The 27,590-nt window shown below is 41.4% G+C and overlaps 4 protein-coding genes across 4 annotated transcripts; 1 reads left to right on the top strand and 3 right to left on the bottom strand.

Moving 5' to 3' along the window:
* The first annotated feature begins 4,879 nt into the window (after positions 1–4,879).
* kpna7 (karyopherin alpha 7 (importin alpha 8)) lies at positions 4,880–8,059 on the top strand. Its single transcript, XM_049721027.1, has 12 exons — positions 4,880–5,040; positions 5,124–5,267; positions 5,344–5,429; positions 5,579–5,747; positions 5,886–5,985; positions 6,166–6,248; positions 6,398–6,484; positions 6,770–6,946; positions 7,031–7,264; positions 7,351–7,533; positions 7,618–7,764; positions 7,932–8,059. Exons 1-12 carry the CDS (start codon positions 4,963–4,965, stop codon positions 7,983–7,985), a joined length of 1,542 nt encoding a protein of 513 aa, XP_049576984.1. The 5' UTR covers positions 4,880–4,962; the 3' UTR covers positions 7,986–8,059.
* Positions 8,060–8,521: 462 nt separating this feature from the next.
* Positions 8,522–10,670, bottom strand: xpa (xeroderma pigmentosum, complementation group A). Its single transcript, XM_049721037.1, has 4 exons — positions 9,807–10,670; positions 9,639–9,744; positions 9,112–9,395; positions 8,522–9,023 (listed from the first exon to the last, which is right to left on the bottom strand). The coding sequence occupies exons 1-4, from the start codon at positions 10,090–10,092 to the stop codon at positions 8,869–8,871; spliced, it is 831 nt and encodes a 276-aa protein (XP_049576994.1). The 5' UTR covers positions 10,093–10,670; the 3' UTR covers positions 8,522–8,868.
* Positions 10,671–11,042: 372 nt separating this feature from the next.
* slc24a2 (solute carrier family 24 member 2) lies at positions 11,043–22,573 on the bottom strand. The gene is made up of 10 exons (XM_049721026.1): positions 21,157–22,573; positions 18,919–20,025; positions 15,319–15,357; positions 15,134–15,245; positions 14,901–14,987; positions 14,553–14,629; positions 14,313–14,450; positions 14,089–14,178; positions 13,209–13,375; positions 11,043–13,130 (listed from the first exon to the last, which is right to left on the bottom strand). Exons 2-10 carry the CDS (start codon positions 19,822–19,824, stop codon positions 12,881–12,883), a joined length of 1,866 nt encoding a protein of 621 aa, XP_049576983.1. The 5' UTR covers positions 19,825–20,025; positions 21,157–22,573; the 3' UTR covers positions 11,043–12,880.
* A 456-nt stretch (positions 22,574–23,029) lies between these two features.
* LOC125969199 (sialic acid synthase) lies at positions 23,030–26,103 on the bottom strand. The gene is made up of 6 exons (XM_049721034.2): positions 25,845–26,103; positions 25,313–25,528; positions 25,130–25,229; positions 24,345–24,499; positions 23,992–24,258; positions 23,030–23,585 (listed from the first exon to the last, which is right to left on the bottom strand). The coding sequence occupies exons 1-6, from the start codon at positions 25,974–25,976 to the stop codon at positions 23,370–23,372; spliced, it is 1,086 nt and encodes a 361-aa protein (XP_049576991.1). The 5' UTR covers positions 25,977–26,103; the 3' UTR covers positions 23,030–23,369.
* Positions 26,104–27,590: the final 1,487 nt, after the last annotated feature.

Genomic DNA, 27,590 nt, shown 5'->3' with positions numbered 1-27,590 from the left:
TTGCTGTATATTCAGTGTGATCGTTGAAACGGATTTTCCCAAGATAACACAACAAATAGTAGAGCGCAGTTGTGCAAAATGGAGGTTTGAATACAGCATGGTGGTTCATTCCACCATGCTTTATTAAAAAAATAAAATAAAATCAAAGTATACAGGTGCAACAGGTAATAAATAAGGGTACAAATAATGATAACAAAATAAGGGTAGTTATTGTGCCTGGCGGAGAAACGTTTGTGACAAAAAAAAATAAAAATAAAAAGATGAACTTGGACCAGTTTTGGGTTTTTATTGAATTTTATGAACATTTATGTCAGTGTGACAGCTGAAGCCTCACACCTGAAAGACTTTTTTTCATGTTCATGCTTTTTAGTCTGAATTGAATGGGCCAGAAAATAAGAATGGCAATATTTGCATGGGGAATATTGGGTACTTGAATACATTACAGAAATAAAATGTTTATTATTCGTATTTTATAGTTTTAATATGTTGTCCGTTCGAAAATGAGGGTTGGAATTTATAGGTTCATTGTTGTTAATGTTATGGAAATTGAAGCATGCAGATGTTGTTTTACTTGACGGTCGTAGTGAAAGTAGTGTCCCTGTGTTTGAGATTAAATTCTGCATTTTCTGTTTGTGCTGTGACAATCCCCCAAAAAATAGAGGTGCAACGCAGGCAAAATAAAATCAGCAGTTGCAATAGTGTTCTGTCATTGTCATAACATGCATAATTCTACTCTACACAACTTTTAGCAAAATAAAAAGGAGCACTTGGGAATACCTATTTGAAATGGTATTAAGAATGAAACATTGGGTAAGAAATGCAAATTGCATGTAAATACCCTTAACTCGTGATTATATCATAAAAATAAATGTATTGGTTTTCATGAGCAAGTCCACTAAAACACTCCTGGATTTTCCTACAGATTTGTGAAATATTTTTGATCCTACGACTTAGTTTTTCTTTCCAAGTTCAGTGAGGTACAGCAGAAAGCATCTGGCATACTCTCTACTGAAACCATAACTTATCACATCATGCAAAAGATATGTAAAAGAGAACATTAGAAAAGCCAGGTCCTCATATTGTATAAAGTCTAGGAATGAATACAAGACCATTTGGGAACTATATTTTGCAAATTCCCATGACAACATGACAACCAAGCATCTCCTGTTTGCATCAAATTCACCTGTTTTTTTTTACTCTTATTTTGATCCTTCATCTCAGAGGCTGAATCCACGCTGAGGTGGCCCAGCTGTGGAGCACGGAGCCAGCACATGTTTGGACAGGAACATCCACACAACCTGTGATTTATCGCCGTGTGTACACATTCTCGTACACACATATACTCGCACGCACAAACCGCAAAGACGCAGTGACAGGTGTGTTTTGCATACGGCTTGGAAGCACAGAGACAAGATCAGTTGCCCTACGCGGTACGTGTGTAGTAGTGTTCCCACACTGATGCTTGAAGTCAGGTGGGCTGCCACATTACGAACATCTTTGAAGGTGTGTTTATGCATAGCACACGCGAACACACACACACACTCACTCACTGACCAGCTGTTTTTCTCTTGCACAACACTTTGATGTCTATACTTTGCCATTCTATCCTCAGCACTTGCAATCTCCTCGTCGATCTTCCTTCCACCAGTCAATGTTGTTATAACTCCCGAAGAATTGGAAAGAAACTCAATTGTTATTGTGCTACCGCAACAGTCACAGCTGCAAAAAAGGTGCCGTACATAAAATTATGAAAACAATCATAAATAACCAAACAAAAATGTATTCTTCAATCACAGCACACATCATCACATCAGTGCTTTGCATACAGGAGCTGTAGAGTTTTGTTCCCTCTTGTAATTTGAAGCTACTCATGGCTGAGAGAGGAGCTTCTCCATTGACGGCTACAAGGGAACTGGGATCTAGGGGAAAAATATTTTTGTGTTGATTTCCAAACGTTAGTAAGCAAGCATGCTACTTTTTCATCGTGGAGGATGACAAAATATTTGGATTATATCCTCCTGTAAAAACAGGGCTATGTATTCAGCTCATGGATGCACCATTTTTGCATTCCCCCAAAACCATCTTTCCCTCATCTCTAAGCTGTCAAGACCTTCTAGTATTACCGTCGTCTGTTTTTTTTTTTCCCAGGCCCGGGCAGCAGGTGGATGCCCATTTGGTCTCTCACCACAGATACACCTGATACATGCTAGCACCCCAACAAACAATCACTCCGCCCTCCAAGTCACCCTTAAAGACCCAGAGTCCCCCTCTTGCCTGCAAACCAGCTGCCTGCTTTACTCATGGAATGAAGGACGTTATTGTTGTCATCAGCACCATCCCCCCACCATGCGTATGTTATGTGTATTTTCTTTCTGTCTGGTGGTCCCTATGTCAGCACTATTTCTATTGGAACGCCACATTCACCTTTGAAGCCTGCCCCCACCTTTATTGACATCTCCGTTGCTTTGATTTCCATTCGTGTCAATTTCTGCTTCTGCAATGTCAATGACATCTCTCCTGCGCTTAATTTAAAGGAAATGAGTGGAGCCCCTTTCATTGGCCAGGAGGTCAGTTGGCTGTGTTCACTCCCACAACGGCGCAAATGCTCTATCCTAACTCTGTGAAAACCTCAAAAAGACAGAAAACTCCACCCATGTGCACTGTTAGACTGCACTTGGCGCTAGACTTGCACTGGGCACGAAAATAGGGCCTTCCAAATTTTCTCCCAGTGGAATTGATTCTTTTCGCCAAGTTCGCTGGTAAGCACCCGTAAACGGTGTCAAATCCAACCAACCTTCTTGTTTGCAAAAAAATAAACACCAGAACTAAAGCCCGCTACACTGTTGCCTCTCACTTTTTACTGCACGTCACCAATGTGCCGAAATAGCCAAGTTGCTTTGAAAGCCCACGTGCAGAATAACAAGCCTTCCACTTGCAAGCTGATGATAGTTTGACTTGGCAGCTTGAAGGACAATGAAAGGAAACCTGTTCATGCCCTTTTACTACATTCACAAACAGCAGTAAGTAGCGCCTCTGCAATATACATCTGGGGCGTTAAGATGGCAGTATAATTCTCCTTCCTGTTTAGTTTTCAGGGACATTTGTAAGTATGTGAAAATTGGATCACTACCAAGATCACACATACACTTTGAAACTGACCAAAATTTACATTTAAAAAAAAAAATCACTCCAAAGATTGTCACGTCAGATGTTATCTTGTGTTCTTTCAAAAGTCAAAGAATTTTCCCCCAACATCCACAGACAAGAGGAAAAGATTGTGCATATTCTGATTTTCATTATGATGAAATAAGATGGCAAGTCACCATAAAAGCAGTTAAATATTTTGATGCAAAGTGACCAGCATTGACAGCAGGTTATGTCAGGGATCGGAACGGAGCAGGGCAACCAAATGCAGCTTGGACCAGGGTTTATTGAGGGAAAAGGTAGTTGGACGAGAGCATGAAGGGGAACAGACGGACAAATTAACATAACGACCTGACAAAACAACGTGACCGACCGACAGACTGGCTCACCGAAACAGAACTGACAAAGACAGGAACCAAGAAACAAGATCACATGAGACGACATCAACGATCCGACAGGAGCGAGGGGCAGACAGGACTTAAATACAAGACAGGTAACAAGAGGCAGGTGACTGGTTACATTGATTGTGAGGTAACACAGGAGGGGAGGGGCAACACCAACAGAAACCATGGTAACTTATAGACATAATAAAGCAACCGGGGACGAGACGTGACAGGTTACTGGCATCATCAATCATCATATACTTGTCAATGGAAATCTGTGTTCTTGTGATAGAATCTGGCATGCCATCAATATCACCTATGTGTGTTTTTTTTTTTTTTGTGAATGTGACCAAGTGAACACACACAGGGTCAGTTTGATGGATTGGCCCTGTAGTGTGTTCTGTCCCGATTATTGACAGAAAGGTATTGAAGAGGCAGCATGAAATATTAATTGTGTAGATTGCATCTATGGTGAATGAAAGTGAAACGAGGGCAAAGCTAAATGTTTAAACCTGAAAATCAAGAGTGGAAAAAAAATGTTACAGACAACACACTTTTTTTCTACAATTCATCTCAGAAAAACAAACAAAAGTGAAATAGATAAAGAAAATTAGGGGGGAAAAAAGGTTTGCACAGTTGAATCATTTTCCAAAGTGTTTCCATAAACATCTCAATTTCCTTTGGTGCTTGAGTATTTTTCAAATCAAAATCTAACTTTCGCGGACTTTTTATTTACAGCGTACAAAAAACACCGTACACTACTGTGCCTATTGACTAAGTCTACAATTACGAAGTATACTTTGCCACTATTTGTCCATCCATCCATCCATCCATCCATCCATCCATCCATCCATCCATCCATCCATCCATCCATCCATCCATCCATCCATCCATCCATCCATCCATCCATCCATCCATCCATCCATCCATCCATTTTCTGAACCACTTTGTATACTTTAAACTTTGACGTGAGTTAAACATTCCTTCACTCGCAACACAGCGGATGTCTATTATTTGCAGGATGTGTGCATGGAATATATTACTGATTTAATCCAGCTAGACTCTACAGGGATGAAATTGATTCGTAAGGGTGGTTGTGTTATGTTGCCACCTCTCGTCCGGATGTGGCATCTCACGAGACACACAGTAACCATGGTTACATGATTACTGTAGGTAATCAAGTGAAAGTCTCATTTTATACACGTATGCAATGTATAAAATTGACTTTTGCACATATATAGGTAACGAACAAGCTCCAGGGAGTAAATTTCATGTGACTCTTACAATCGCTTACTGCATCAGCCAATGGGGCACCACGTAAATTAGTTGATTGGGTACACCAGCCGCTGTTGTCCGACTTAAAAATGTGCCCACTGCGAACGAGTGATTCATTATTGATCGTTTGAAAGACGTCAAACGTGCTCATCCTGCAGTTATGGCCTCCGGTATGTCTCCCAGGAATACACCTGCCGACCGCATCAATAGATTCAAGAACAAGGGCAAGGATCCGGCCGTAAGTTTGAGTCAATCATCGGTGTAAGATAAGCGTCAAGCGATAACCAAAACTTACCTGTCCCGTTGTTTGTTTGTGTGCAGAAACTCCGAGAAAAGAGGATGACGGAGCACGTGGAGTTGCGCAAAGCTCAAAAGAATGAGAGCGTTATGAAGAGAAGAAGCATCACGCTGTCTTCCCTTCCCAGCGAGGATACGCTTTCTCCTACATATGTCTCCGATGACCAGGTCAGCTGGTGAGCACATGACGGTTCGGAAAGGCCGGCTTTGGCCTCATGCTGCTGATCTGAACACTTTCTTGCAGGTTTGCACTATCACGCTTGAGGATATCTTGAAAGATGTCCTCTCTGACTGTAGGGAAGATCAAATTCGGGGCTGCCAGGCTGCCAGGTGAGCAACACTTTTTCATGGGAAATATGCTATTCTCTTAAAGCAATGCATCAAGCACAGAAGCTGCTAAAAACTGCTATGAGCACCGTTTTTTAGGCAATCTGCATTTTATCTGTTTTAAAAGACATTTTTAATATGCTCCTGAGCAGAAAGCTACTTTCCCAAGAGTTGAAACCTCGCCTGAAGGAGGTCATAGATGCTGGTCTCTTAGCCCGCTTTGTGCTCTTCCTGGGTATGGAGGATGACCCCAGTCTGCAGTTTGAAGCCGCATGGGCGCTGACCAATGTCGCCTCTGGAACGTCTTGGCACACGAAGCAGGTGAAAGTACTGCAGCAGCACCAGTAGGGGAAAAAAAAATGGCATAATGTAACATTTTGGGTTAATTGAAATTCTCACATTTTATTTAATTTTCTTTTTTAAAGAACAGCGGCTAAAAATATCTATTTCGGTACACAGGTGGTAAAACATGGTGCTGTACCCAGGTTCATTTCTCTGTTGGCCTCCCCACATTTGTACATCAGCGAGCAAGCGGTATGGGCCCTTGGTAACATTGCAGGTGATGTGCTGAATTTACTATCACATAAATCTACATGTAGTCTAACGAGAATTTGAAGAGAAGTGTAGTTTGTGATTTTACAAGTTTAACACTCTAGATGGTGCGTGTAAAATGATTATGCTTTCCATGTACCAAGAACGTTTTCAATGCTGCTGATTTTCCTTTCTAAATAACTTGCAGGTGATGGTGCAACTTACAGAGATGTCCTCATTGAATGCAATGTGATCCCTGCCTTATTGGCACGGGTCTCACCAGAAACTCCTGTAAGTCGCTGTTGCTGTTAGCTTGTACATAGTTCTTTACCATTTCTGGTAATCAGGTGTTCCTAGTAAACTGGGAAAGAGCTTGGCCTCAAAATATTCTTAATCTCTAAATTGTAGCAATTTGAAAATCTAATTCTCATCCCTTTCAGGTTGGGTATCTACGCAACCTTACATGGACTTTGTCAAACTTGTGCAGGAATAAAAACCCATTTCCACCCTTGTCTGCAGTCCAACAGGTAAGTCCACGTTGCGTTTGTGTAAAGCTTTCTGAAATGTACTAGGAGATCCGGTCTCAATTATGTAGCAAGATCACTGATTTTGGGCCTTACTTTCAATTTGCAATTGTATTTTTTTTTTAACCTGATACATTATCAGTCAGTTAACGTTAAACTATTTGTGTGAGGATTTCAAAAACTGCAAATCAGTGCTCAGCAGTTACACAAAAGTAAACTAATGCATGGACTGATTGTCTTAAAATAAGAAGTTGCCGATGTGAGGATAAAACTGTTAAACTCCTGCAGATGCTTCCTGCATTGGTCCAGTTTCTCCATCTTAGTGACAAGGACATCTTGTCAGATGGATGCTGGGCAATCTCCTACCTGACGGACGGTACCAATGATCGTATTGCTATTGTGGTCCAAACGGGTATTGTCCCTCGGTTAGTGGAGCTCCTAAGCCACAAGGAGCTGACTGTCGTGGTAAATAAACTTGTCACAGTTTGGTCTAATTGTTAATCTAATAGTTTAGCTAACCTTTGTCCTTTTCAACCTGTTATACTTGAGACCCCTGCCCTTCGTGCCGTCGGAAACATAGTGAGTGGCTCAGATCTGCAGACGCAGGCGGTGATTGATGCTGGTGTTCTTGGCATACTTTCGTGCCTCATGAATCACCCAAAGGCCACTATACAAAAAGAAGCGACATGGGCCTTGTCAAACATTGCAGCCGGACCATGTCAGCAAATCCACCAGATCCTCGCATGTGGTCTACTCCCTCTTTTGGTAGAAAAACTTAAAAATGTAAGTGATAAAAAATGTCAGAATTTGCATTTCTAAACAATTTAAGGTCATAAATTGGCAGCTAAGTCATGTTTTGTTTCCTAAAGGGAGATTTCAAGACTCAAAGGGAGGCTGTGTGGGCAGTGGCAAACCTGACCAGTGGGGGCACTGTGGAGCAGGTAGTAGAGGTGGTGCGTAGTGGGGCGCTGGAGCCAATGATCAAGCTTCTGCAAATTAAAGATGCCAAAATCGTTATGGTCATATTGGATAGCATCAACAACATTTTTATGGTGAGACACATTGCTACACCTGACCTGAAACGTGACTTGGTACGATCACTTGGAATCTGACGTGTTCTGTTAATTACTGTTAAGGCTGCACAGAAGATCGGTGAGATGGAGAAACTCAGCATGCTGGTTGAAGAAGTGGGAGGACTGGATCGCATTGAAAGTCTCCAGAACCATGAAAACGAGCAGGTGTACAAGGCAGCGCACAAGATCATTGAGAAGTACTTTGTGGATGTAAGTCCATGAATGGTGTGCATGTATTGCTCGTTGCCTTGATCTCTACAATTGTGTATTGATGATGAATGTTTCGCTTGATGCTTGGTGATGGACAGATAGAACAGACTACCTTTGTCAAGAAATTTACAGCTGCACTTGTTTTACCTTGCTTTTCTCTCTAACAGGCTGAGATGGAGAGCCTGATTGCTGACACAAAGACCGGAGATTCTGTGTCTTAGAAACTCCCTGACACTCTCGAAACGTTTTAGACTACTGTGACTTATAAATGAATAAAACATATTTTCATACCGAACTGGACGTCTATTTCTGATGTCATGTGCCACAATCGCGAGGTGCCCAGTGTATTCTGGTGACTTGGAGTTGAAAGTAACTTATGCAATTTGCTATTTAAACTGATAGTTTAAGTGCACGAGTCCCTGAAATGTGCCACTTTCACCTTGATCGCTTAGAATCTCTGGAGCCATGTGGTATTTTGACAGATGCACGCTATAGACTTAAGTCACCCATGAATAGGTTTGAGTGCATTTGCTGGAAAAGGACAAATTCAAAATTTACCATTAAATTGCTGACCTTGGGTACCTACATTTGATTGTTACATCGCTGACTTAACATGATCACAATTTTTGCAACTGATTAGTGAGTTAAACTGTCAAGATGATGCAAATGAAGTATGCATATACTTTTATTTACAGAATATCAAAAGTATTCAAAAACATTGTTCTGTGTTTAACAATCATGCTACATGGAAATGGGAGATTTTTAACATGAAACATTTATTCAATAAAGATAACTCAATGTAGCAAGTTCCAAAACATATGATGCATACAATTACAACTAGCTTAAATACTTTAGTAAGAACTTTTTCAAATGAATCCAATCAGTGGATTTACTGCATATAAATCATCTGCATGTGAAGTGGGATGTCGTAGTCATGGAAATGGTGGATTTAGGACTTAAGTTGCTTAGATCAGTTGCTTACATTTTGGTTTCAAATAGAATTCAGAAAACTTTAAAATGATATGGGGAGGAGTTAATGGAGTTTGGCTCTTTAAGGAGAACTAGAGAGTGTGCTTCTGAGCTAAGGTATCAAATTGTACAAACTTACATCTTTTCATAGTTGAGTTCATGACCACAGGTCGTGCAAGTTTTCTTGTAGAGGTCCTCTTCCAGATCAACCACCACTTCTGGTCCATATTCATGTTGATGAGCGCTAGTGTCTTTAGTCCACATGCTGCTCCTCACTGCCCGGCGCAACTCTGTTAAAAAAAGAAATGTATTAACAAGTTGTTCAGCCTGCACGTTGCGGTGCTCCATGCTAATCCAATGCTCAAGCATTAAACTGACCTTTAACTTTCTTGTTGAACCGTTTTTGTTTCTGCACTTCTCTGTTTTCTTCCCTGGCCTCCTTGGCTTCCTCCAGCGCCGCCTCCGAACCCCACACCTCCATACATCGCTTCTCGACATGTATTTTAAGGTAGAGTTTCATGTCCCCCCAGCGTGGGTTGTGAGGGTTTTTCCTTAATATGAACTTGAGTGGGGGCTCCCGCTTGTCCAGGTCACAGTCCTTCAGAAGATAGTTCTGCTTGGCCTCAGTTCTGGAGATTAACTTGTGTTTCTCGTTGCTGTCCCTGAAAAAGAGAAACTGTCAACTTTTTGTTTAGATTAGTGGAGTGCATTGAAGATATTGCCAAGAAAAAACTGGACTTCTGCGGTGATGATAACTGTTTAAGAGTCAAATCTAACTAAACAAGGAATTGCATGGGTCAACCTGTCGCAAATGTTTCAACGCCTTGCGAGATACCAAAACAAAAGGTTAGAGAAGACTGTGGGAAAGTATTTTACAGTCTAAAGGTGTAACGTGTCGAATTTACCTGCACTTGTCACACACAGACAGGTCAAAGCTGTTGCTGAGGTAGGAATCCATAAAAGGTTTTTGACAGTCGTCGCAAAACAGGTATTCTGGCTCAATAACCGGAGCTGCAAAACAATACAGGTCATGAGAATAAATAATGAACATCCAAACATGCAAAGGTACCTACCTGGCTGGTGCACCACTTTATTGGTCTTCTGCGTCTCCTCCAAACCCTCCTCTTCCTCGATGAAAAAGCCCCCACCAGAGTCAATGGTTTTGCATACTTTGGCAGAAGTCGCGCCCTGCTCTGCGGCCATAGGGCGGCTCGCTATCCTGGCTTGTCGGAGCATCAACGCCCGCTGTCGATTCCTCTCGATTTTTGCCCGCATCGCAGCAGACAGTTCGGGCTTGGGACATTCTTCAACGACGGGACCGTCGGTAACGAGCACCCCCGACGACCCAGAAGAATCCATATCGCTCGTTGCACCCAAAATTAATCAACGAGAGATTAACAAGATTTCTACTCGGATACAACCAAGCTCCAAAAGTACACTTTCCACGATTCCACTGAGTCGAATGATTAAGCACGGTAACAAATGTTACGTGCCACCGCTATGTAGAAACAAGACATAACGACGTGTCTACGTGGCGGCCATATTGGCAGGGGCAAATTTTCCATTCAAGGCAATGCACATACATTGAAATCAATTTCATGATATCTGCGTGGTATTTGTCAACGTCAAAGTGTGTGCAGTCAGTAATGCACGTTAGGGAAATACAGGCGCTCCATCAATTTTTACCTTTAGATTATTCCCAGTTCTTGTTGACGCGTTTGTACGCAACCCGTTGTGTGCAACCGCACAATGTGCCGTCATTCTTATTCATTCAGGTTTGTTGTCCAAACATTAGCGATGTCAGGACACATTTGCCCTTACTATCTTAGCGTTACTGAAAGCACGCATCTCAAAAGTACCGCATCGAATATACCTATGTTTACATCTATGGGTTAGATAAGTCACGGCTTCGTTTCGCGTCTTCTTCGTTTTACTTTAGCGTAGGTGCTTTACTCATTACTGCCACTCTATGGTATATATGTGGACTGGAAATGACGAGGTATACTACAGCATTATTGTATATTTTAAATACAGTAAACAATGATGATAAACAGCAGATTTGGGGAAGCAAGCTATTTCTTGTCCATGGCCTTACTAAAGAGCAATGTTTGATTATCGGGATGATTCATTTGCAATAATTGCTATTTGTTGTGTGATGTGTCTTTTGCTGCGTAAAAAAAAAAAAAAAACTGCTGCTGAAATTTAAAATAATCTCCGTCTAATCTGAAAATACTCATTCAAGGTGGATTTTGTTTTTGTATAATTGATTGTGTTTAAAGACCTGCACACATTTAGCACAAAATCCAATATTGCTGTTTATACTTCAGCATTAATTTATTTAGTAATGGTTTATACAGTGAGTTGATGAATTATATTTTTATACATTGTTATACACGATTCAAGTAACAAACGAGGATTCCATGCTTGCATGACAGTAAGATGGAAATTTACAAAAAAAATACATGTTGGGCAATGATGGATGAACTCTTGCAGATATTTTTGCAATGGACACGTGCCCACTCACTGATAATCATCAAAGCAACAATTTAAAATATTACTGCATGAGTGCCCTAAAGCTGACTTCTGAGAATAGACATTGAATTGACTATGATTACATACAGGAGTTTATATAGTGTTGTAATATAGACCTATATATTTTTACAATTATACACATAAATGCAAAATAGAACATATCCTGAAAATATTATCTGAGTTCACTTTATATCCTTGGAGAGAAGAGAATTGAGATGTGGATCTGTGGTGTTGTTGTTGTTTGGAATAGATAGCAAGATATGTTTGTCTAAATAGGTACTACTTCTAGATTGGTAACCAGAGAGAAAAGAGAAACACACAAATAAATGCAGATGAATATGAAAGAAAGGTTTGTGAGACTTGGGAAAATCTAAAGGGGGAAAAAAAACAGATTGCAGCACCTCACCAACTGACACTTTGACTATACAGTACGTGTATCATGTGTTGTTAAAATTGCACTGAAAAAGTTGTCACACAAAACTGTACTTGAATTACAAGATCAAATGCAGCAGATGGTGTGTTATTCAGGAATAATGACTGCCTTTAGCGGACCTTTAATCATTGAGACAATATTTAATGATGACGAATGAATGACTTACCACTTACTGTACGTAGGTCTCCGTAGATCTGAATTATTCAGCTAAGTTCTATAAGGTACATTTTAAAAAACGTTTTAGCCTGAATTCCAAGAGAAAATTGTGACACATTTCACAGACATGTTTTTTTTTAAGTCTTTCTCAGAAGATTTGAATATTGTTACAACTGGCGGAGTGCTTTCTGTAGATTTCTGTAATTTTCTTTCTAATCTTCTGCAACAGTTCTCTCCATCGCTTCCTGTGGCCCATGTTTACTGTGGTCCACTTCATGTCACCAAACGGCACAGTAACTTGATATAATTACAAGACTTGATACAGTTACACGTAAATTACAAGTATATTTACAAGTTTGAAGACACTTGCTTTAGAGGACATACTTTGGTTGAATGCTCAAATTATTTTCAATCTTTTCTAGGGGTAGAATCATTTTGGTCCAGGCCTGTTTCATGAGTATTTTTTGAATAATTCTGTTGAACCACAGTAGCAGGGGGGGCATTTTTTTTTCATATCAGGGGGCTGCCATTTTGTCACTCGTTGCTGAAACAAAATGACGTCACCACAGTCAGGTAAAAATGTGTATACTGTACCGAAATCAGCTTGTGTTTGTTCATGAAATGAATGAATGAACAGTAACTGTGCAAATGATTCTGATGAGCTACACTGATGATATCGACGCAGTGCATGAAATAAAACATTTGAACATCTAGCTTTCACACAAATGAAGTGTCTCTTTTTTCCCCTCCATGATCATTGGAATCCCCTCCAGAGCTTTGCAACACAAATAATGTCCACTTCAATCCTCTTATTATAAATCACATAAAGTAACTTCGGGTTGAAGAAATGTTTTTAGCACACGTAATCATCGCTGATGATGAACCTTACTTGACTCATCGGGATCAGTCATTGTTCATGTAAATTTTCCATCAGTTCTTTGAAGGAAGTAAAATCCCACAAAACGGAGCCTCACGGCTGAAATAAAGTTATTAAGCGGCATCAATGCAGCCAAACATGCTCCTCTCTCAGACGGTTACAGGGCACATAATAACTTTGTCCTCCAGCAAGACGCTGACGATGAGGAAAACAAAGTAGAGCAGGAACATGAGGAAGCCGAGCACCTTGCTCATCCTCCACTTACAGGCCGCGATGGAGATGATGACAAAGAGGAGCATGAGGAAGAGGAGGACGATGGCACAAAAAAGGCCGTTGCTGCTCACCTCCACCGGCTTGAAGTCATTGATGAAGTTGTAGATGAGCCATGGGAATGGCAGACTAGTGGGACAGTTAAAGTACACTCATGAGCTGGGAGGCAGTGGGTCATATCTTATCTCATTTCAACCTTCCACTTACCCCACAGTGATGTCAAAGATGTTCGAGCCTACTGAGCTGGACACAGCCATGTCACCGAGACCTTTTCGGGCCACGATCACACTGGTGATGAGGTCAGGGATGGAAGTGCCCGCTGCTAGAATAGTCAGACCCATGATCTCCTCTGTGATCCAGAATGTCTCTCCAACCTACAGGGCAAAGAAACTCTTGATTTATGCATCCATCATTACTGTTAGGGTTAGACTTTAGTTGCTGATAAGTAACCAGTTCAGCCCTCTGGATAGACGTTCCCTGGCTTTGCGTGAAACACCTGCTCTGGGAGGGATCTTAGTTTTTTCGTCATCGGTAGTAATAGTGGTTTGACTGACGACAACACTAATAGGAGATGAACAATGATACTCTCCTGAGACCCAGAGAAAAACCTTTTTGAATTTCAAAAACACAGCATAATTCACAGGGCTGAAAAAAAATCATTGCTGCATGGAAAAAAAAGTCAAAATATGGTTTTGTTTCTTTTTTTTACAATGTGTCCTTTTGAGAGGACCTCAGGGGCTGAACATTAACATGCAGTCATGAGGCTATGGCGTCATCTTCATTTACTTATTAATATGAGCCAAAGACAACTGGGATGTACTCCCGATCACCCGTGACCTCAATGATGATAAGTGGTATTGACCTTCTAGGGCATGATGGCTCTCTTCATGTCTGTCTTTTGCATTTGCACCATTAAAATAGAGTTGCGGGTTGATCTGGCTGTGGCTCAAGGCAGATTAGCCAGGGATTAGCAGCAGAGGTCATATATTTAACACCCTGCTACCAACTGTATGTAGCTCTAAAATAGAAAGGAAAGAATAGAAACAAAAAACATTCGCGTGTGTGGGTGAGTGTGTATGCCAGTTACCTGATGTGCCCACCACACCATCAGATAGGAGAAGAAAGCAATCCAAGTGATAGCGCCAAGAAAGGTGATGGGGAAGAACCTTTCTGAGGTCTGAAACAACCAAAGAGGATACAAGTATAGATTGAGTTCATTTTCCTGACAGTAAGGTATGATGTAAGTGCATGTCAGGACACATTTTTTATAGCCATGCATGTGCATGTGTGTGTTTGTGTGTGAATTTTCACCTCTCTCCTGACATCAGGCAGTGTGAGCCAGAGAGGAAAGACAATCGGGAGGATGATGAGGTAAGTGATACGTTTCCTATTGGTGTCAGGCCAGGCCAGACTCAGAGGCTGATCTTCATCTTCCTCCTCTTCGCCACCCTGATGGAGAGCCCATTTACCATACTGTATTTTCTGTTCACATTTCAAAGCTATACTTATTTGTTTAAAGATTCATCATGAAGCAAGGTGCAGACACCGTACCTCGTCTCCTATGACACCGTTCATGGGAGGCGTGACTTCCACTGCGACCTTGGTACTGGTGGGAATGGTTTTAATTGCTTGAGGAAAGAACACAAAGAATAAAACATGTATTTAAAGAGAGAAAGAGGTGAAGCTTTGTGTTGTATCTGGGTTAGGGTTTACATATCTATCAATACTGACAAGGAATAATAATTAATTACATGCAAGAAGACTAAATCAGGTCAAAATCATAAGATTATACACTGCAGGTTCGAATCTGGACTCCGGCCTTCCTTTAGGCTTTAAATTGTCAAAGTCAACTGTGACAAGAAAATGGATGGATTGAAATTGAATAAGACTGTAACTCACCAACACCGTTGGCACTGGCAGCCAGATCTTCTTTACATTTCTGTTTTGCCATTTTGTGAAGGATCGATGCCTTCTCTTTGAATCGTCCTGAAATCGGTACAAGAAAGTTTTGTTTTGTGGTTGCATTGGTGCATTATGAGAAAAACTCTTGTTGTTGATACTTATATATTACGACCTGGGATTGTCTTGTTGAAATGTTCGAGAGCAAATATCAGTATTTTGCTTAAACACACCTTCATTACTCAGAGGGTCCAGTGTGTGTATCATGAGCTGGAAAATGCTGTTTCTCATCAATGAGTTGTGCAGTGAAGCACAGCTACCTTCCCTCTGTAACCTTGGTTTTGCCTGTAAAAATACAAACGGGTCATAATATTCTTTTGGGGAAAAAAAACCTTTGCACACAACAAAGCCGACTCACCATCAGTTTGTTCTCATCATCTGCAGCAGGGGGGTTGACCTGTAAGAGAAAAACAGAGGGAAAACAATGTTTGTGTCTACTCCCTCCAAATATTTACACAATTCCTAGTATTTGTTCGGCATATCTGACCATACCACGAAGGGACACTGTCACGGATTGGGGCCCCATGGAAAAAAAAAAAAGGAAAAACTAAAAAAACAGTTTTGATACATCTATGTCTTGGCTTGCTTTTTGTCCCTTGCTGGTAATTTCTGTATTATACTATGTGTTGCGTAAATTCAGTGCGCTTTGATTTTGCGTTGCACACCACAGGTGGAACACAGATTCAGATTCATGACCCTATTCATGCCCAGCACATGTCTAGCGAAAATCGTAGTCTAATTGTGCCTTTAAATTCAGTGCAGGAAAGAAACTGACTTGCTGTGCACAACTGCAAGCACACTTCCATGGGTGGACCATGTAAAATTGGCCAGAGTGATCACAAATCAACACTGTGAAGTGACCTTCCAACATGACTGTTCGTTAACCTCCAAATTCACCAAAATTGTATAACACTTGTGCCGCAATTTAGACTCGCTCCAAGCTGCTCTAAGGTCTAGTCTACTTTTAGCCACCAAATTATTGGAGCCTATAAAATAAAAAGCCCTCGGTTCACAGGAACGCCAAGCATTGGACAGTACGGTCTGCCAAATTCCCTAAAACTTTAAAGCAATTTACCCCAGGATAAAAATTAAGATGCACCAGTTTTTACGCCGAGCACATGTGCGCTCTCTACAAAAATAAAACCTTCAGAGAGAAAGAAGCGCAAAGAGTCCTGCAACTCTTGAGCTGGTGTCCAGCTAGAATCTCATTTATTTGCAAGATATAGATATTGTTTGTGTTGGACATTTTGTACAACTGATTGAGAGCGTGCTGGGATGTGTGTTTGCTGCCGTCACTGAAGGTAAGAAGATATTAAGGGGATAAAAGAGGATTGGTGTCTTCCGTGCTAACATTATGCAAACCAGTAGCTGCTCACTCTTTTTGCAACACAGAAACTGAAGTAGATATTAGGTTTGGTCTCCTAACAATGTCCCCAATGGTCATAACTTCAGGATTTTGTCAGTCTTAATTGTGGAGAGGTCTTCTTGCTCTCTACCCTTCCGTGTGCTGCTGTGATTCCCTCTACCACCAGAGAGTACCTGACTATTATTAGCGTCTTTAATGGGATTGAAGAGCATTAACCTTTGGGATTATTTAGCAGCAACCATTACATGAGGACAGGTGGACATCAAGAGCCTTGCAACGAAAATGGAAAAGCTCTTTTTGGAGGTGATGTTACGTAATCAAAAGTACAGCCGATTCCCAGAAGGCAGCAAAAGCCACAGGATAGTTGATCACTTCAATATCCTCATCACGTTTCAATATGTGCAATTTGGGAGGAATAACTCACATCAAGACATTTAATGTTAAGGTGGAAGCGGGTTTTGAAAATCATGGAAATATACAGGATATCATTTACATCACAACATAGTAGTGATATTAATAGTTCTTCTTGAGAATCAGTTTTTTACCGGCAACTGTTGATGATCATCAGCAGGGACGGAGGGGATAATGCCACAGATTCAAAGCATTAACTAGCGTCAAAGAGGCATAAATAATCTTGGTTTTGCATCAATCTTTGTTTGACCTTGTACCATGTCACACAGCACAATGACACTACATAATTTAGACTTGCACCATGAAGTGATTGAACAAGTGGATGTCAAGTGATTGCCTCTGTGAGTGTGTTATTAATACAAAACTAATCCACAGACAGCATAAGTGACATGCAGAACAAAGCCAGCCACTGGTCCCGCAGATGAACGAAAGTGAAGGGGCATCTTCACAATGTCAGATAGAAGACAAAATGTGTTGAAAGTGTTGATGAGAAAGACAGTCTCTTCTGCCTTTTCTCAAACTTTAAAATGCAAAGTGTGTTTATTAAATCAAAGAAAGCCAACATCATTTAGAGAACTTTCCACCTAACGTCTGCAGATAAACCAAAGTAGCATCATTTAGCTGTTACAGGAGCTCCATTGTGAATTACCTGGGTTGTTCTGCAGAAAACAGAAATGTTTATGTTTGTGTTGTTACACATTTCTGGACATAAACAAACCAACAAATTGAGTTGTTGTTTTTTCTGGAGACAATTTTAACCCAGCAGCTTTAAGGCTATGTTCTTTAAATTCGCACGAAGAGGCCGTGGCTTGTCTCAGTGTCTGGTACTGTGTGACATAAGAAGAAGTGCAAGGCAAACATTTGTCTCCATGTACAAAAGAATTCACATGACTTTGACCTTCTGTTAATTACTGAGTGGTGTATCAACACCTTGGCTCATTATCCTGTCTGGCCTCATAAAGGGTATTGCGAGAAACGCAATCCCTCAGATGCACATGACAAAAGCCGCTTTTGCAAAATATTTGGTAATGACTTACAAACTCTAGCTTTGTAACGTGTGGTTGGATGAGCACAGGAATGAATAAAAGGACGATGAGTAGTAAATATAAGGATGGGTGAATTTCAGGACAGCCGAACAGATTTATGGATGGATAGATGAAAATAGGGTTGACGAAATGGATGGAGGGTTGAAAGGAAATGATGACAGATGGATCATGTACAGTTGGTTCGCTTGTATGAATGTAATGATGGCTTCGGAAACCAACAGATTCATTTATTGATTGATTGGTTGCTTGATTGGGTTTCTAGATAACCAAAGATGTATGGATGAAGAAATGTAGAGATGGGTGGATAGAATTAGGAAGAGAATATGGATGAATGGATGGACAGATGGGCAGATCGATGGTGTGATAAAGGGATAGACAAGTGTATTTAGGGACCGTTCAGAAGATGGATGGATGGATGGATGGACGGACGGACGGACGGGTGGGTGAAGGGAATGAATGATGGATTTAGGGACAATTCAATGAAAGTAGGATTGGTTGTGGGGTAGGATGATTTATGGAAAAGCAATGCAGCAGGGTGATCGTTGGACAAACACATGGAGCGATGGATCGGTTGGACAAACAGTATGAATGGATGTATGAGTAAATGGATAGTGAGTAGAACAAACAAATGTGTTGATGAAGTGACTAATGAGAATCTGGCACTTGGTGTGGATAAACGGGTGGACAGGTGAACAAAAAAGTGTAAAAGTGGCAAAAAGTGTAAAAAACAGAAAAAAGTGTTGAATGGGTATGGATGGATGGATGGATGGATGGATGGATGGATGGATGGATGGATGGATGGATGGATGGATGGATGGATGGATGGATGGATGGATGGATGGATGGATGGATGGATGGATGGATGGATGGATGGATGGATGGATGGATGGATGGATGGATGGATGGATGGATGGATGGATGGATGGATGGATGGATGGATGGATGGATGGATGGATGGATGGATGGATGGATGGATGGATGGATGGATGGATGGATGGATGGATGGATGGATGGATGGATGGATGGATGGATGGATGGATGGATGGATGGATGGATGGACATACAGGCAAATGGACGAACAAACAAATGGACAGATAGCGAAGGAACAGTTGTGTAGGTGAAGAAACGGACATACCTTGGGTGCAGTCTCGATTATGTTCACCTGGTTGCTGCCCAGTATCCTTTTGATGACCAGTTCTACTTTGGCGTTGAACTTCATGAAAGTCACATAGCTGAAGTAGCACATGAGCAGGGCCATACTTTCCTTCAGTGTGATTAGATTATCCAGAAAGAAGTAGATGAGCATGAGCAAGCCAACAATGTAGAAGGAGACGTCTCTGAACAGAGGCCACCAGGTGAGGTTCAGCACCTCTTTGGAGAAAATGGCGCACATGCCGATCACAAACAAAATGTTAAAGACGGCGGAGCCGACAATGGTGCCGATGCCCACGTTACTGTGGGAAACAAAGACTCCTATGACGGAGGTGAACAACTCTGGAGCCGAGCCGCCCGCCGCCATGAAGGTGGCTCCTGCTACATCATCAGAGATCTCCAGCTTTTCGGTAATGACTGTTAGGGCTGGGACAAAGAATTCATCGCACACAATGGCTAAGGCTATAAACATGTACAACATGCCAACCATATGCAACACCACAAAGCCTTGGCGTCTGTCCTCCACGCTAAAGTAGTCTGTAGGGTAGTCCCCGTGATTCATCTCAATTTCTGATGTTTGTTGGTCACCCCCGGGGTTGGACTCGTTCTGGTGCTCCAGGAGAGTTCTTTGGGGCACCTCTTCATCTCCTGAAACCTCCGATTCAGGCTCACTGGGCACCCCCGTGGTGACAAGAGACAAGGCACTCCATGAACACACTGTGCATACCACCGCCATGCTGAAGATCAAGCCAAGAATTCGCCCCGGCCGCAGTTTCCTCTTCACACACTGGTAGCGGTGCCTCATGCAGCTATGAGGAGGTCCGAGAAGCGGAGCAAAGCTGGTCGAATCCATGGTGTCTTGACTTCTTGTCAGGAAGTAGTCTATCATCTTTGGTTCTCAGGCAGAGTGGAAATATTTACAATCACCAAACGATGGGTTGATGGTGCCGTTGGCTCTAAGGGCGAGGATCTGACAGGCCGCACTGGTTCACCGATTGGTTTGCATGTTGTTTCTCCTTTTAAATCCAATGGAGGCCCTTGAGTCGGATTCCGGGGTCCAGCCCATTTAAAGGCTTCCTCATATTACTCCCTGGACAGTGGACAAAAAAACAACAACATTGTAATTCAGAGGAATTATCACTATATTATAAGTATGAACAAAAATGTGATGAAAACCAATACAAGAGATGTTACGTGACACAATCCTATTTTTGTGAAGATTGCAAATAATGCTCAGTTTTGCATGACACCGACAAAGTTGAATTGATCAAGTGTGCACGGCAACATACTGAGCGCTCGAGATAACAAATATTTAATAATACAACAATATTAATAAGAGTCCTCGATATAAAGCAATGTAGATGGTCACCGATGCAACTACATTTTGACAAAAATAAACATATTGGTAAATTTCTTTAATACTGATCGTGTCAGATGTGAGCATTACTTGTGTTATACAATCTCATTAGATTCAAGTGCAATGTTGTGACCCCATACAATCTATAGCAGAGACAACAAATAAACTTAAAAGATTACATAAATTGTTAAATAATGATTTAAAAAAAGGGTTGTGCTTAGTCAATACTACCACACTTGTTTGCGTGTCTAATGAATTGGTGGTCAAAAGAATGCAGGGAATATTAGTATTAGTTATTTTACAATTGTTTTTGTTTTTTTAACATGTGTGCTGAATTGTAATTAGCAAGACAAACGAGAAGTTTGTCATTGACAGCCGATAGAGAATGATAAAGCTTGCATAGAAAAAAAATACTAATAGGTTCTTTTTCTCATACGTGATTAAATGGAGGCAAATTGACTGCATTTTCAACCCCAATTTTCGGCACTTATTTTAGTGCTTGCAATCAGAGGAGTTATACTGTCCATATTCAGTGTCTGCAGCAGCCTTCTTAACATTGTGCTGAGAACCTGTGAGCATTTGACATTAGTAAAAGCTTATTAGGAGGCTCGCTAATCCCTGATAAGATATACTTAGATAAGCCACACAGTCAGCACACTGCTGCTTGAAAAGTATACAGTCACAAATCAAATGTCAACTTTAGGATCAAAACTAAAATAATAACATAACTTTCAAACTTCATCAATTAACCCTCAATGAAGAAAAATGTGATCATAGAAGCAAATGAGAAGAACGGCATACACATTCAAAAATAAAACACACAAATATGCATGGGTAATACTGTAGCAAAGAAGAAATCCTCACCTGAGTTGGAGGTTGCTCTGCCAGTTGGCCTAAAGATGGAAAAATATTCCAACCCCTCTCAAAAAAGTCCCGATCGAATTTCTAAAACTGCCAATGGTAAATCCTCTGTGAGATCTTCGCCACGAGAAGTTCTGAAGTGAACAAGCCGAGCGCCGACTGCCAAATGCTCCTCCCACGCTCGCTCCCTATTCCTCCCACTTAGAACCTGCCTCCCTCCTTCTGCATCTCCCTGTTCCTCCCCCTTCCATTCTACTAGCTTCAATTCAAATCCAACGTCTGTCTTGTCTCTTTTACCGGCACCATTTGCCACCTCACCCCGCCACACCTGCTCTTCATCCTCACACCCAAGTCAGTGGATGTTGTCAATCTCAACCAGCTTAGAGCACAATAAAGCTGTGGCCCATCGTGTCATCAAGTCAATGGCCTGTGCATAAGGGCCCAGCAGATGGAACAGCAAACTTCATCAGGGATGATTAACTAGAACAGGGATCCATTTTTTTGTAACTGAGAGCTACTTATTGGGTAATACTGAAATGGTAAATAGTACAGAAATGTCCTCAAATCATCATTATTTATGCATTATTGATTAACATAATGTTAATTTAAAAAAGTGTAACTCCAAAATTTGAAAGGTTTTCTCCCCAGACCACAGAGCACTGTGGGATTTAAATAACCTGGCCTTTTGTCTCACGTCTCCTACTGTTTCTATCCAATTAAACAGGAGCATACTTAATGGTGTGGCCCTCTCACTTTCACTCCCAGCAAATGGTGCTGGGGAGGGCTTAGGGAAAGATTGGCTCCATCCTGAGCCTGCCAAGACCCCCGTCAAAATCCTCTTCCATCTGGGAAGACATTAACAGTAAGTAAAGGAGGACTAACCTATTTGTCCTCACTATGCATTCTCGTGTTGGCGAATACCATATCACAACCTGAGGGAACTTCTCATTTGATTTACAACGCTTGAAGGCAGTGGTTTCTATGTTAAGGCCCATGCAATGTCCTGTCAGGGCTAAACTTGTTATCTAACCAAGCAAACTAAGCTACCCTTCCTTCCAGGTAGCCTGTGATGTAGCAGATTGCCTGGGTGACCTGTAACAAAAATAAATCTCTTCCCATGCAAGACAAACCACACTTGACTTTGTCTACTAGAAGAAGCATGCAAGCATTTTATCTCTCTGGGTTAAGCCAAAAGGGAAGAATACTTGTGACTTGATTATTAAGGTAATAAAAAGTCAATGTTCTATTTGATAGTTAATTTGTCCCATTACTTTTGGTTTGTTAAAGAGCAGGAAGCATATAGACAAACTGTGATTCCTGTACTGTTCAAACATTAGAATTTAATTTGCAAGTCCGCATGCTTCCATGTTTTGGCTGGCAGAAGGCCATGCTGGCTCTGACGCTCCACAAAATCCTGTTACTATATCCATCCATCCATCCATTTTCTGAACCGCTTAGTCCCCACGGGGGTCGCGGGCGTGCTGGAGCCTATCCCAGCCGTCATCGGGCAGTAGGCGGGGGACACCCTGAACTGGTTGCCAGCCAATCGCAGGGCACACAGAGACAGACAACCAATCGCACTCACACTCACACCTAGGGACAATTTGGAGTCTTCAATTGGCCTACCAAGCATGTTTTTGGAATGTGGGAGGAAACCGGAGTGCCCGGAGAAAACCCACGCGGGCCCGGGGAGAACATGCAAACTCCACACAGGGAGGGCCGGAGGTGGAATCGAACCCGCACCCTCCTAACTGAGGCGGACGTCCTACCCAGTGCGCCACCGAGCCGCCTGTTACTATATAGTGAAGATTTTTTTAGGGTAGGAGGGAAGGAAGGATTGATCTTGGTAGCTAGAAAAAAATATATATACAATGACTTCTGGTATGCGTATATCTTCTTTATTAGGCACAAAACAATTGGATGATACAAAATGGACCTGTGACTATTTAGTGCATCTTGTTGAGGATAATGAGCAGCATTGGCCACAGTTTACAACCCTGGCTTCTAATCACAGTTGTTGATTGCTATTTCTTCAGTCTAACTGTCCCTAGGAAAGAACCCAACCCGGATTTGTGCCACCTCAGAGGACAATTAACTCCTCTTCCTGATTACAAAAATTATCTTAAAGCAAATTACCCACCATGTTATGCCCACATGATTTGGCTCCTCACCATTTAAGTGCTTCTCTCCCCATCGCAATTGTCTACTCACAACGTCTATCCACAGCACTTGGCTTTCTTCCCATAGCTGTCCACCACCTCCGGTGTGACGCTCTCGTCTTCGCCGACATCCTCAGTGACAGCTTTGCCAACCAGCTGGAAGATGTCCTCAGCCACTACACCCATGGGCTCTGCCACCTTCACCGTCAACATGTCTAGACTGATGACGGTTCCTTTGGTGATCTTCACCTTAGCCACAACTGACTTTCCCAGCTGGATAAAAAAAAGAAAAAGGCATGTCATCACCATCTGTTTTACAAATGCAATCTGTAGGGTAAGCGTATCAGAAAGATTTTTCCTTGATTATTGTTATTAACTGGTTACTTTTGTTTATTTGGTCTTATTTGGTGATTAAAAAGCACAATCACCCAAAAAAAAAAGCCGATATTTACAAATGTCTTATTTTGATCAAACACAGAAGGCAAATTTGTCATCTTTCAGGAAGGACTAGGACTAGAGAAATTAGAGATTACGTTTGAGCGCCAGAAACAAGAAGATTTGGAAAATTTTTCTCAATAAAATGTCTCAAAACGACTACCCGGAGTAGAATTTATATTATACGCCCAGCAATTGCAATAAGAATATTTTAATCTCATCAAGCAGAGTGGTGAAACGGCACCTTGTCGCGACACGGCTTCTCACAAGGCAGCATCTTCTTGAGCCCACTTCCCAGTGCCCTCTCCACCAGACGGATGGAACGAACCAGCTCAGCCAGCTCAGAAGCCACCAGAGATGCCGCGTGGTCGCTTCCTTTCCAGGTCTTGTCAAGTGTAATGTGACGCTCTACAATCTTTGCTCCCAGAGCAACAGCCGCCACTGAAATACTGATTCCAGACTCGTGGCCGGAATACCCAATTGGAATATCAGGGAATTCTTTCTGGTATTCCTGTTGACGACGACAAGTGGTTTGACAATAAGTCCTGCTTGTACCATATCATTTCATCAGGTTATAGTCATTTGTGTTCTATTTACTGTGATCACTCTGAGGTTGACATCCTCAGGCTCAAGGGGGTAGGCACTGGTACACTGCAGGATGGCAAAATTTTCATTGTGCTCCTTCACTGTTTTGTACACCCGCCGCATCGTCTCTATAGACTGCATCCCACTGGACACAACCATGGGACGCCCTGACACAAGAAGTGGAAAAGCATTGTGATTTTAAATGAAAGCAAAGTCATTTCCCCTTGCATCAATAAAATAATGACATGATTTGAAATAACCCTTTTTGGGCAAAAATGTAAGTGCATAATTTTCCGAGAAGAACTGGTGGTTGGGGATCACTGACTACCGGTAAAATAAATTACCTATCAAATACCGTCAGAAAAAGACAACTACGTATAATTACTTGTTCAATATTCTGAGAATATTTGACAATGTTGCTAACTAAAACAGCAGCAGCTTCCAAATGTTCTTAAACAGTCAATCAGATTATGGAGTGAAGATTTGTGTGGTAAAACGATTCCATGACATTATATGACAATATCTTAATGCCAATTAGAGCCTTGCAGTGCTGACATGTGATTGGGCCAAAGTGTTGTGGCGTGCGTCCACGTTCAGAGACATAAGACGCCCACTGTGACATTTAAGTTTTGGACGAAACTATAATGTTCATGCTAATATTGTTCCTAATTCCCAAAAAACGTGCACACATGGATTATGCAACTGACCAAATACATTTTCATGAACACTAACTAGTTGAGGAAATGTTGGACTTTGGAATTGTTTACTGAGTTAACTCTCAATTTGGGTTTTCCCACCTTTCTTGGCAGTCTTCTCTAGGTAAGGGAAGTTGTTGGTGTCTCCTGAGCCCACTTTAAAGAAAGGCACATTTAGCTCGTGAAGGAATTCTACCGCCATCTAAAAGGTGCAGAGTTAGGATGGAATATATGTATTATATACTCAATTGTTCATAAAGCCAGCAAATACATTGAGTGACCTACCTCATCCATTCCTGAAGCAGTGAAGAAGATCCCCACTTCCTTTGCATACTTCTGCAGTTCCTTGTACTGCTCATGGTTGAACTCCAGGTGGCGTTTGTGTTCTCCATAGGTATCCCCCCACGAGTGTTTGGCCTTGTATGGACGCTCTAATGCACGTTTGTTAAACTTGTACTCCAGCTCACTTTTTTGGAACTTGGCACAATCAGCACCACAGTCCTGTTGAAGAGCATTAAAGAGCAGCATTTTGAGAATGACGTGAATCAAGCCGTAACATCAACAAGTATTAGCACAAATATGTATACATTGTGCGCAGGGAAGGGAGGAGACCGTGATAAGGTGTGTTATTGACACAAGACAAATAAAACGTCACAAGCAAACTGGTAGAGACTGGGAGCTTTAGAAATGAGACCATTTTGGAATTACTTCTTTAACTTGAGGTTCGTTTTTTAAATACAAATTAACCCTTGTCTAAGCCCATATGGGGTTCAACACAAAAGCGTTTTTGGTCGCATATCCGAGTAACAGTTTTTACCTTTGCCATTTTGATCATTTTTTTAGCAAGCTCGATGTCCCCCTGATGGTTTTGCCCTATTTCAGCAATAATGAAGCAAGGGTAATTGGCTCCGATCATCCTACCGGGGCAAAGTTCAAACTTTAAAGGCATGTTGACAGGAGAGAAAAGAAAACCAAACACTAAATTAACGATGAATGAAATTGCTCGGGGAAGTTGGTCTTCTCATGGACTCAGGAAACGCCGACCCGGAAAAGTAATAGTGACGCATTTCCCGGAAATGGCGTACATCGCACGACTTTTTTTTCCCCCTCGATAATTAGACACGTATTATAACACATATTGTTAAACAGTGTGATATTTATTTTCTTTAGTGTAAGTTTTTTTAAATCTAATACAGCTACTTGTGATGGTGATTCAATGCATCATGCCGGTGCAGAAGAGATTTGGTTTTAAAATATATTCTTAGTTAGTAAAATTGTGTGGCAGCAGGCAATACAATATGATATTTACATAGTATGTAAACAGGAATAGTAATCTAGTGCATCTGCCAATTTGGTTATAAAAATAAACTTGATTTCCAACCGCAAAAAGCAGGTATAACCCGAGATGCAGGTGGTGTTTGCCAAGCAAATTTACTTCCACAACAGTGCACAAAGGCTGAAATGTGTTGCGTCTATTATATCAGTTCACAGCTCCCTTTGCCCATAATGCAACCCGTCAGACATTACTAATATAAAATCACAAGTGTGACAATTGATATTTCTCGCAGTAAGCAATAACATAATAGTACTGATTTTTTTTTCTCCATTCTGGCAAGCTAGATTTTATCCAGTCCTTGGGCAAGAGGCAGGGTACACCCTGGAATGGTCGCAAAAGTACATATAGACATTCACATTCACACCCAAGGACAATTAGAATGGATATGCATGTTTTAGGAATATACAATACACAAAGCAAATAAGAAGCCCCTTTTTTTTTTCTCACAATTTGCTAGAGTAGGCTATGGGCCATGTTGGATATACAGGGATACATGTTCCAGTCTAGTTTAGCAGGTCTTTGAGTTCTTTGTGGTAATTTGTGGAAAACACATAGTATAAGGAAAGGCTTCTTCATTCAAACAGCATTATTTGAAGAGATGTCTCCCACTTGTCTGAAAATATCAACACTTGGTGAAGCCCATCCCCTTGCACAGTTAGACTATGCTTCACGTCAGACTTGCGCTGGGCACGAATATAGCGATAACGTTCTCAGTTCCTTGTTCATGTGTTGATGTAATGTTAGCATACCGTATCTTCAGTTTTAGGGTTTTTCAGATTATCCTTATCATATGATTATGTTGGAATGCAACCGGTAATAAATAACCTACCTTGTCCCATCCTCCACAAGGTCATAAAACATCCCCTGATATGTCTTGAAGAGCACAAAAGCTTCCTATTCAGCCTGCTCTTCCCCCCACTGTTTCTCTTAATATGTCCTTGCTGTTGGGAGATTTCAGACCTCCATTCGAACATCGCTGCACGCACAGCAACGAATGGACTCTCCACCTGCAGGTGTCTAAAAGGACTTACTTGTGTGGTTCTTGCAAAATAAGTTGGAGTGAGCAAATCTCTAACATTCAGCCTGTTGTTGCTTATTCTATTTTTATGTTAAATTGCCTTTCAAGGTGACATGTCTATTCTTGGTGTTGGATTTTATCAAATAAATGTCCCCCAAAACTGCGACTTATTCTACGGTGCGACTTATATGTGTGGTTTTTTTCTTCTT

This window comes from Syngnathus scovelli, chromosome 5 (assembly GCF_024217435.2).
Source record: "Syngnathus scovelli strain Florida chromosome 5, RoL_Ssco_1.2, whole genome shotgun sequence".
Lineage (NCBI taxonomy): Eukaryota > Metazoa > Chordata > Actinopteri > Syngnathiformes > Syngnathidae > Syngnathus > Syngnathus scovelli.
This window is presented reverse-complemented; position numbering and strand designations above follow the sequence as displayed.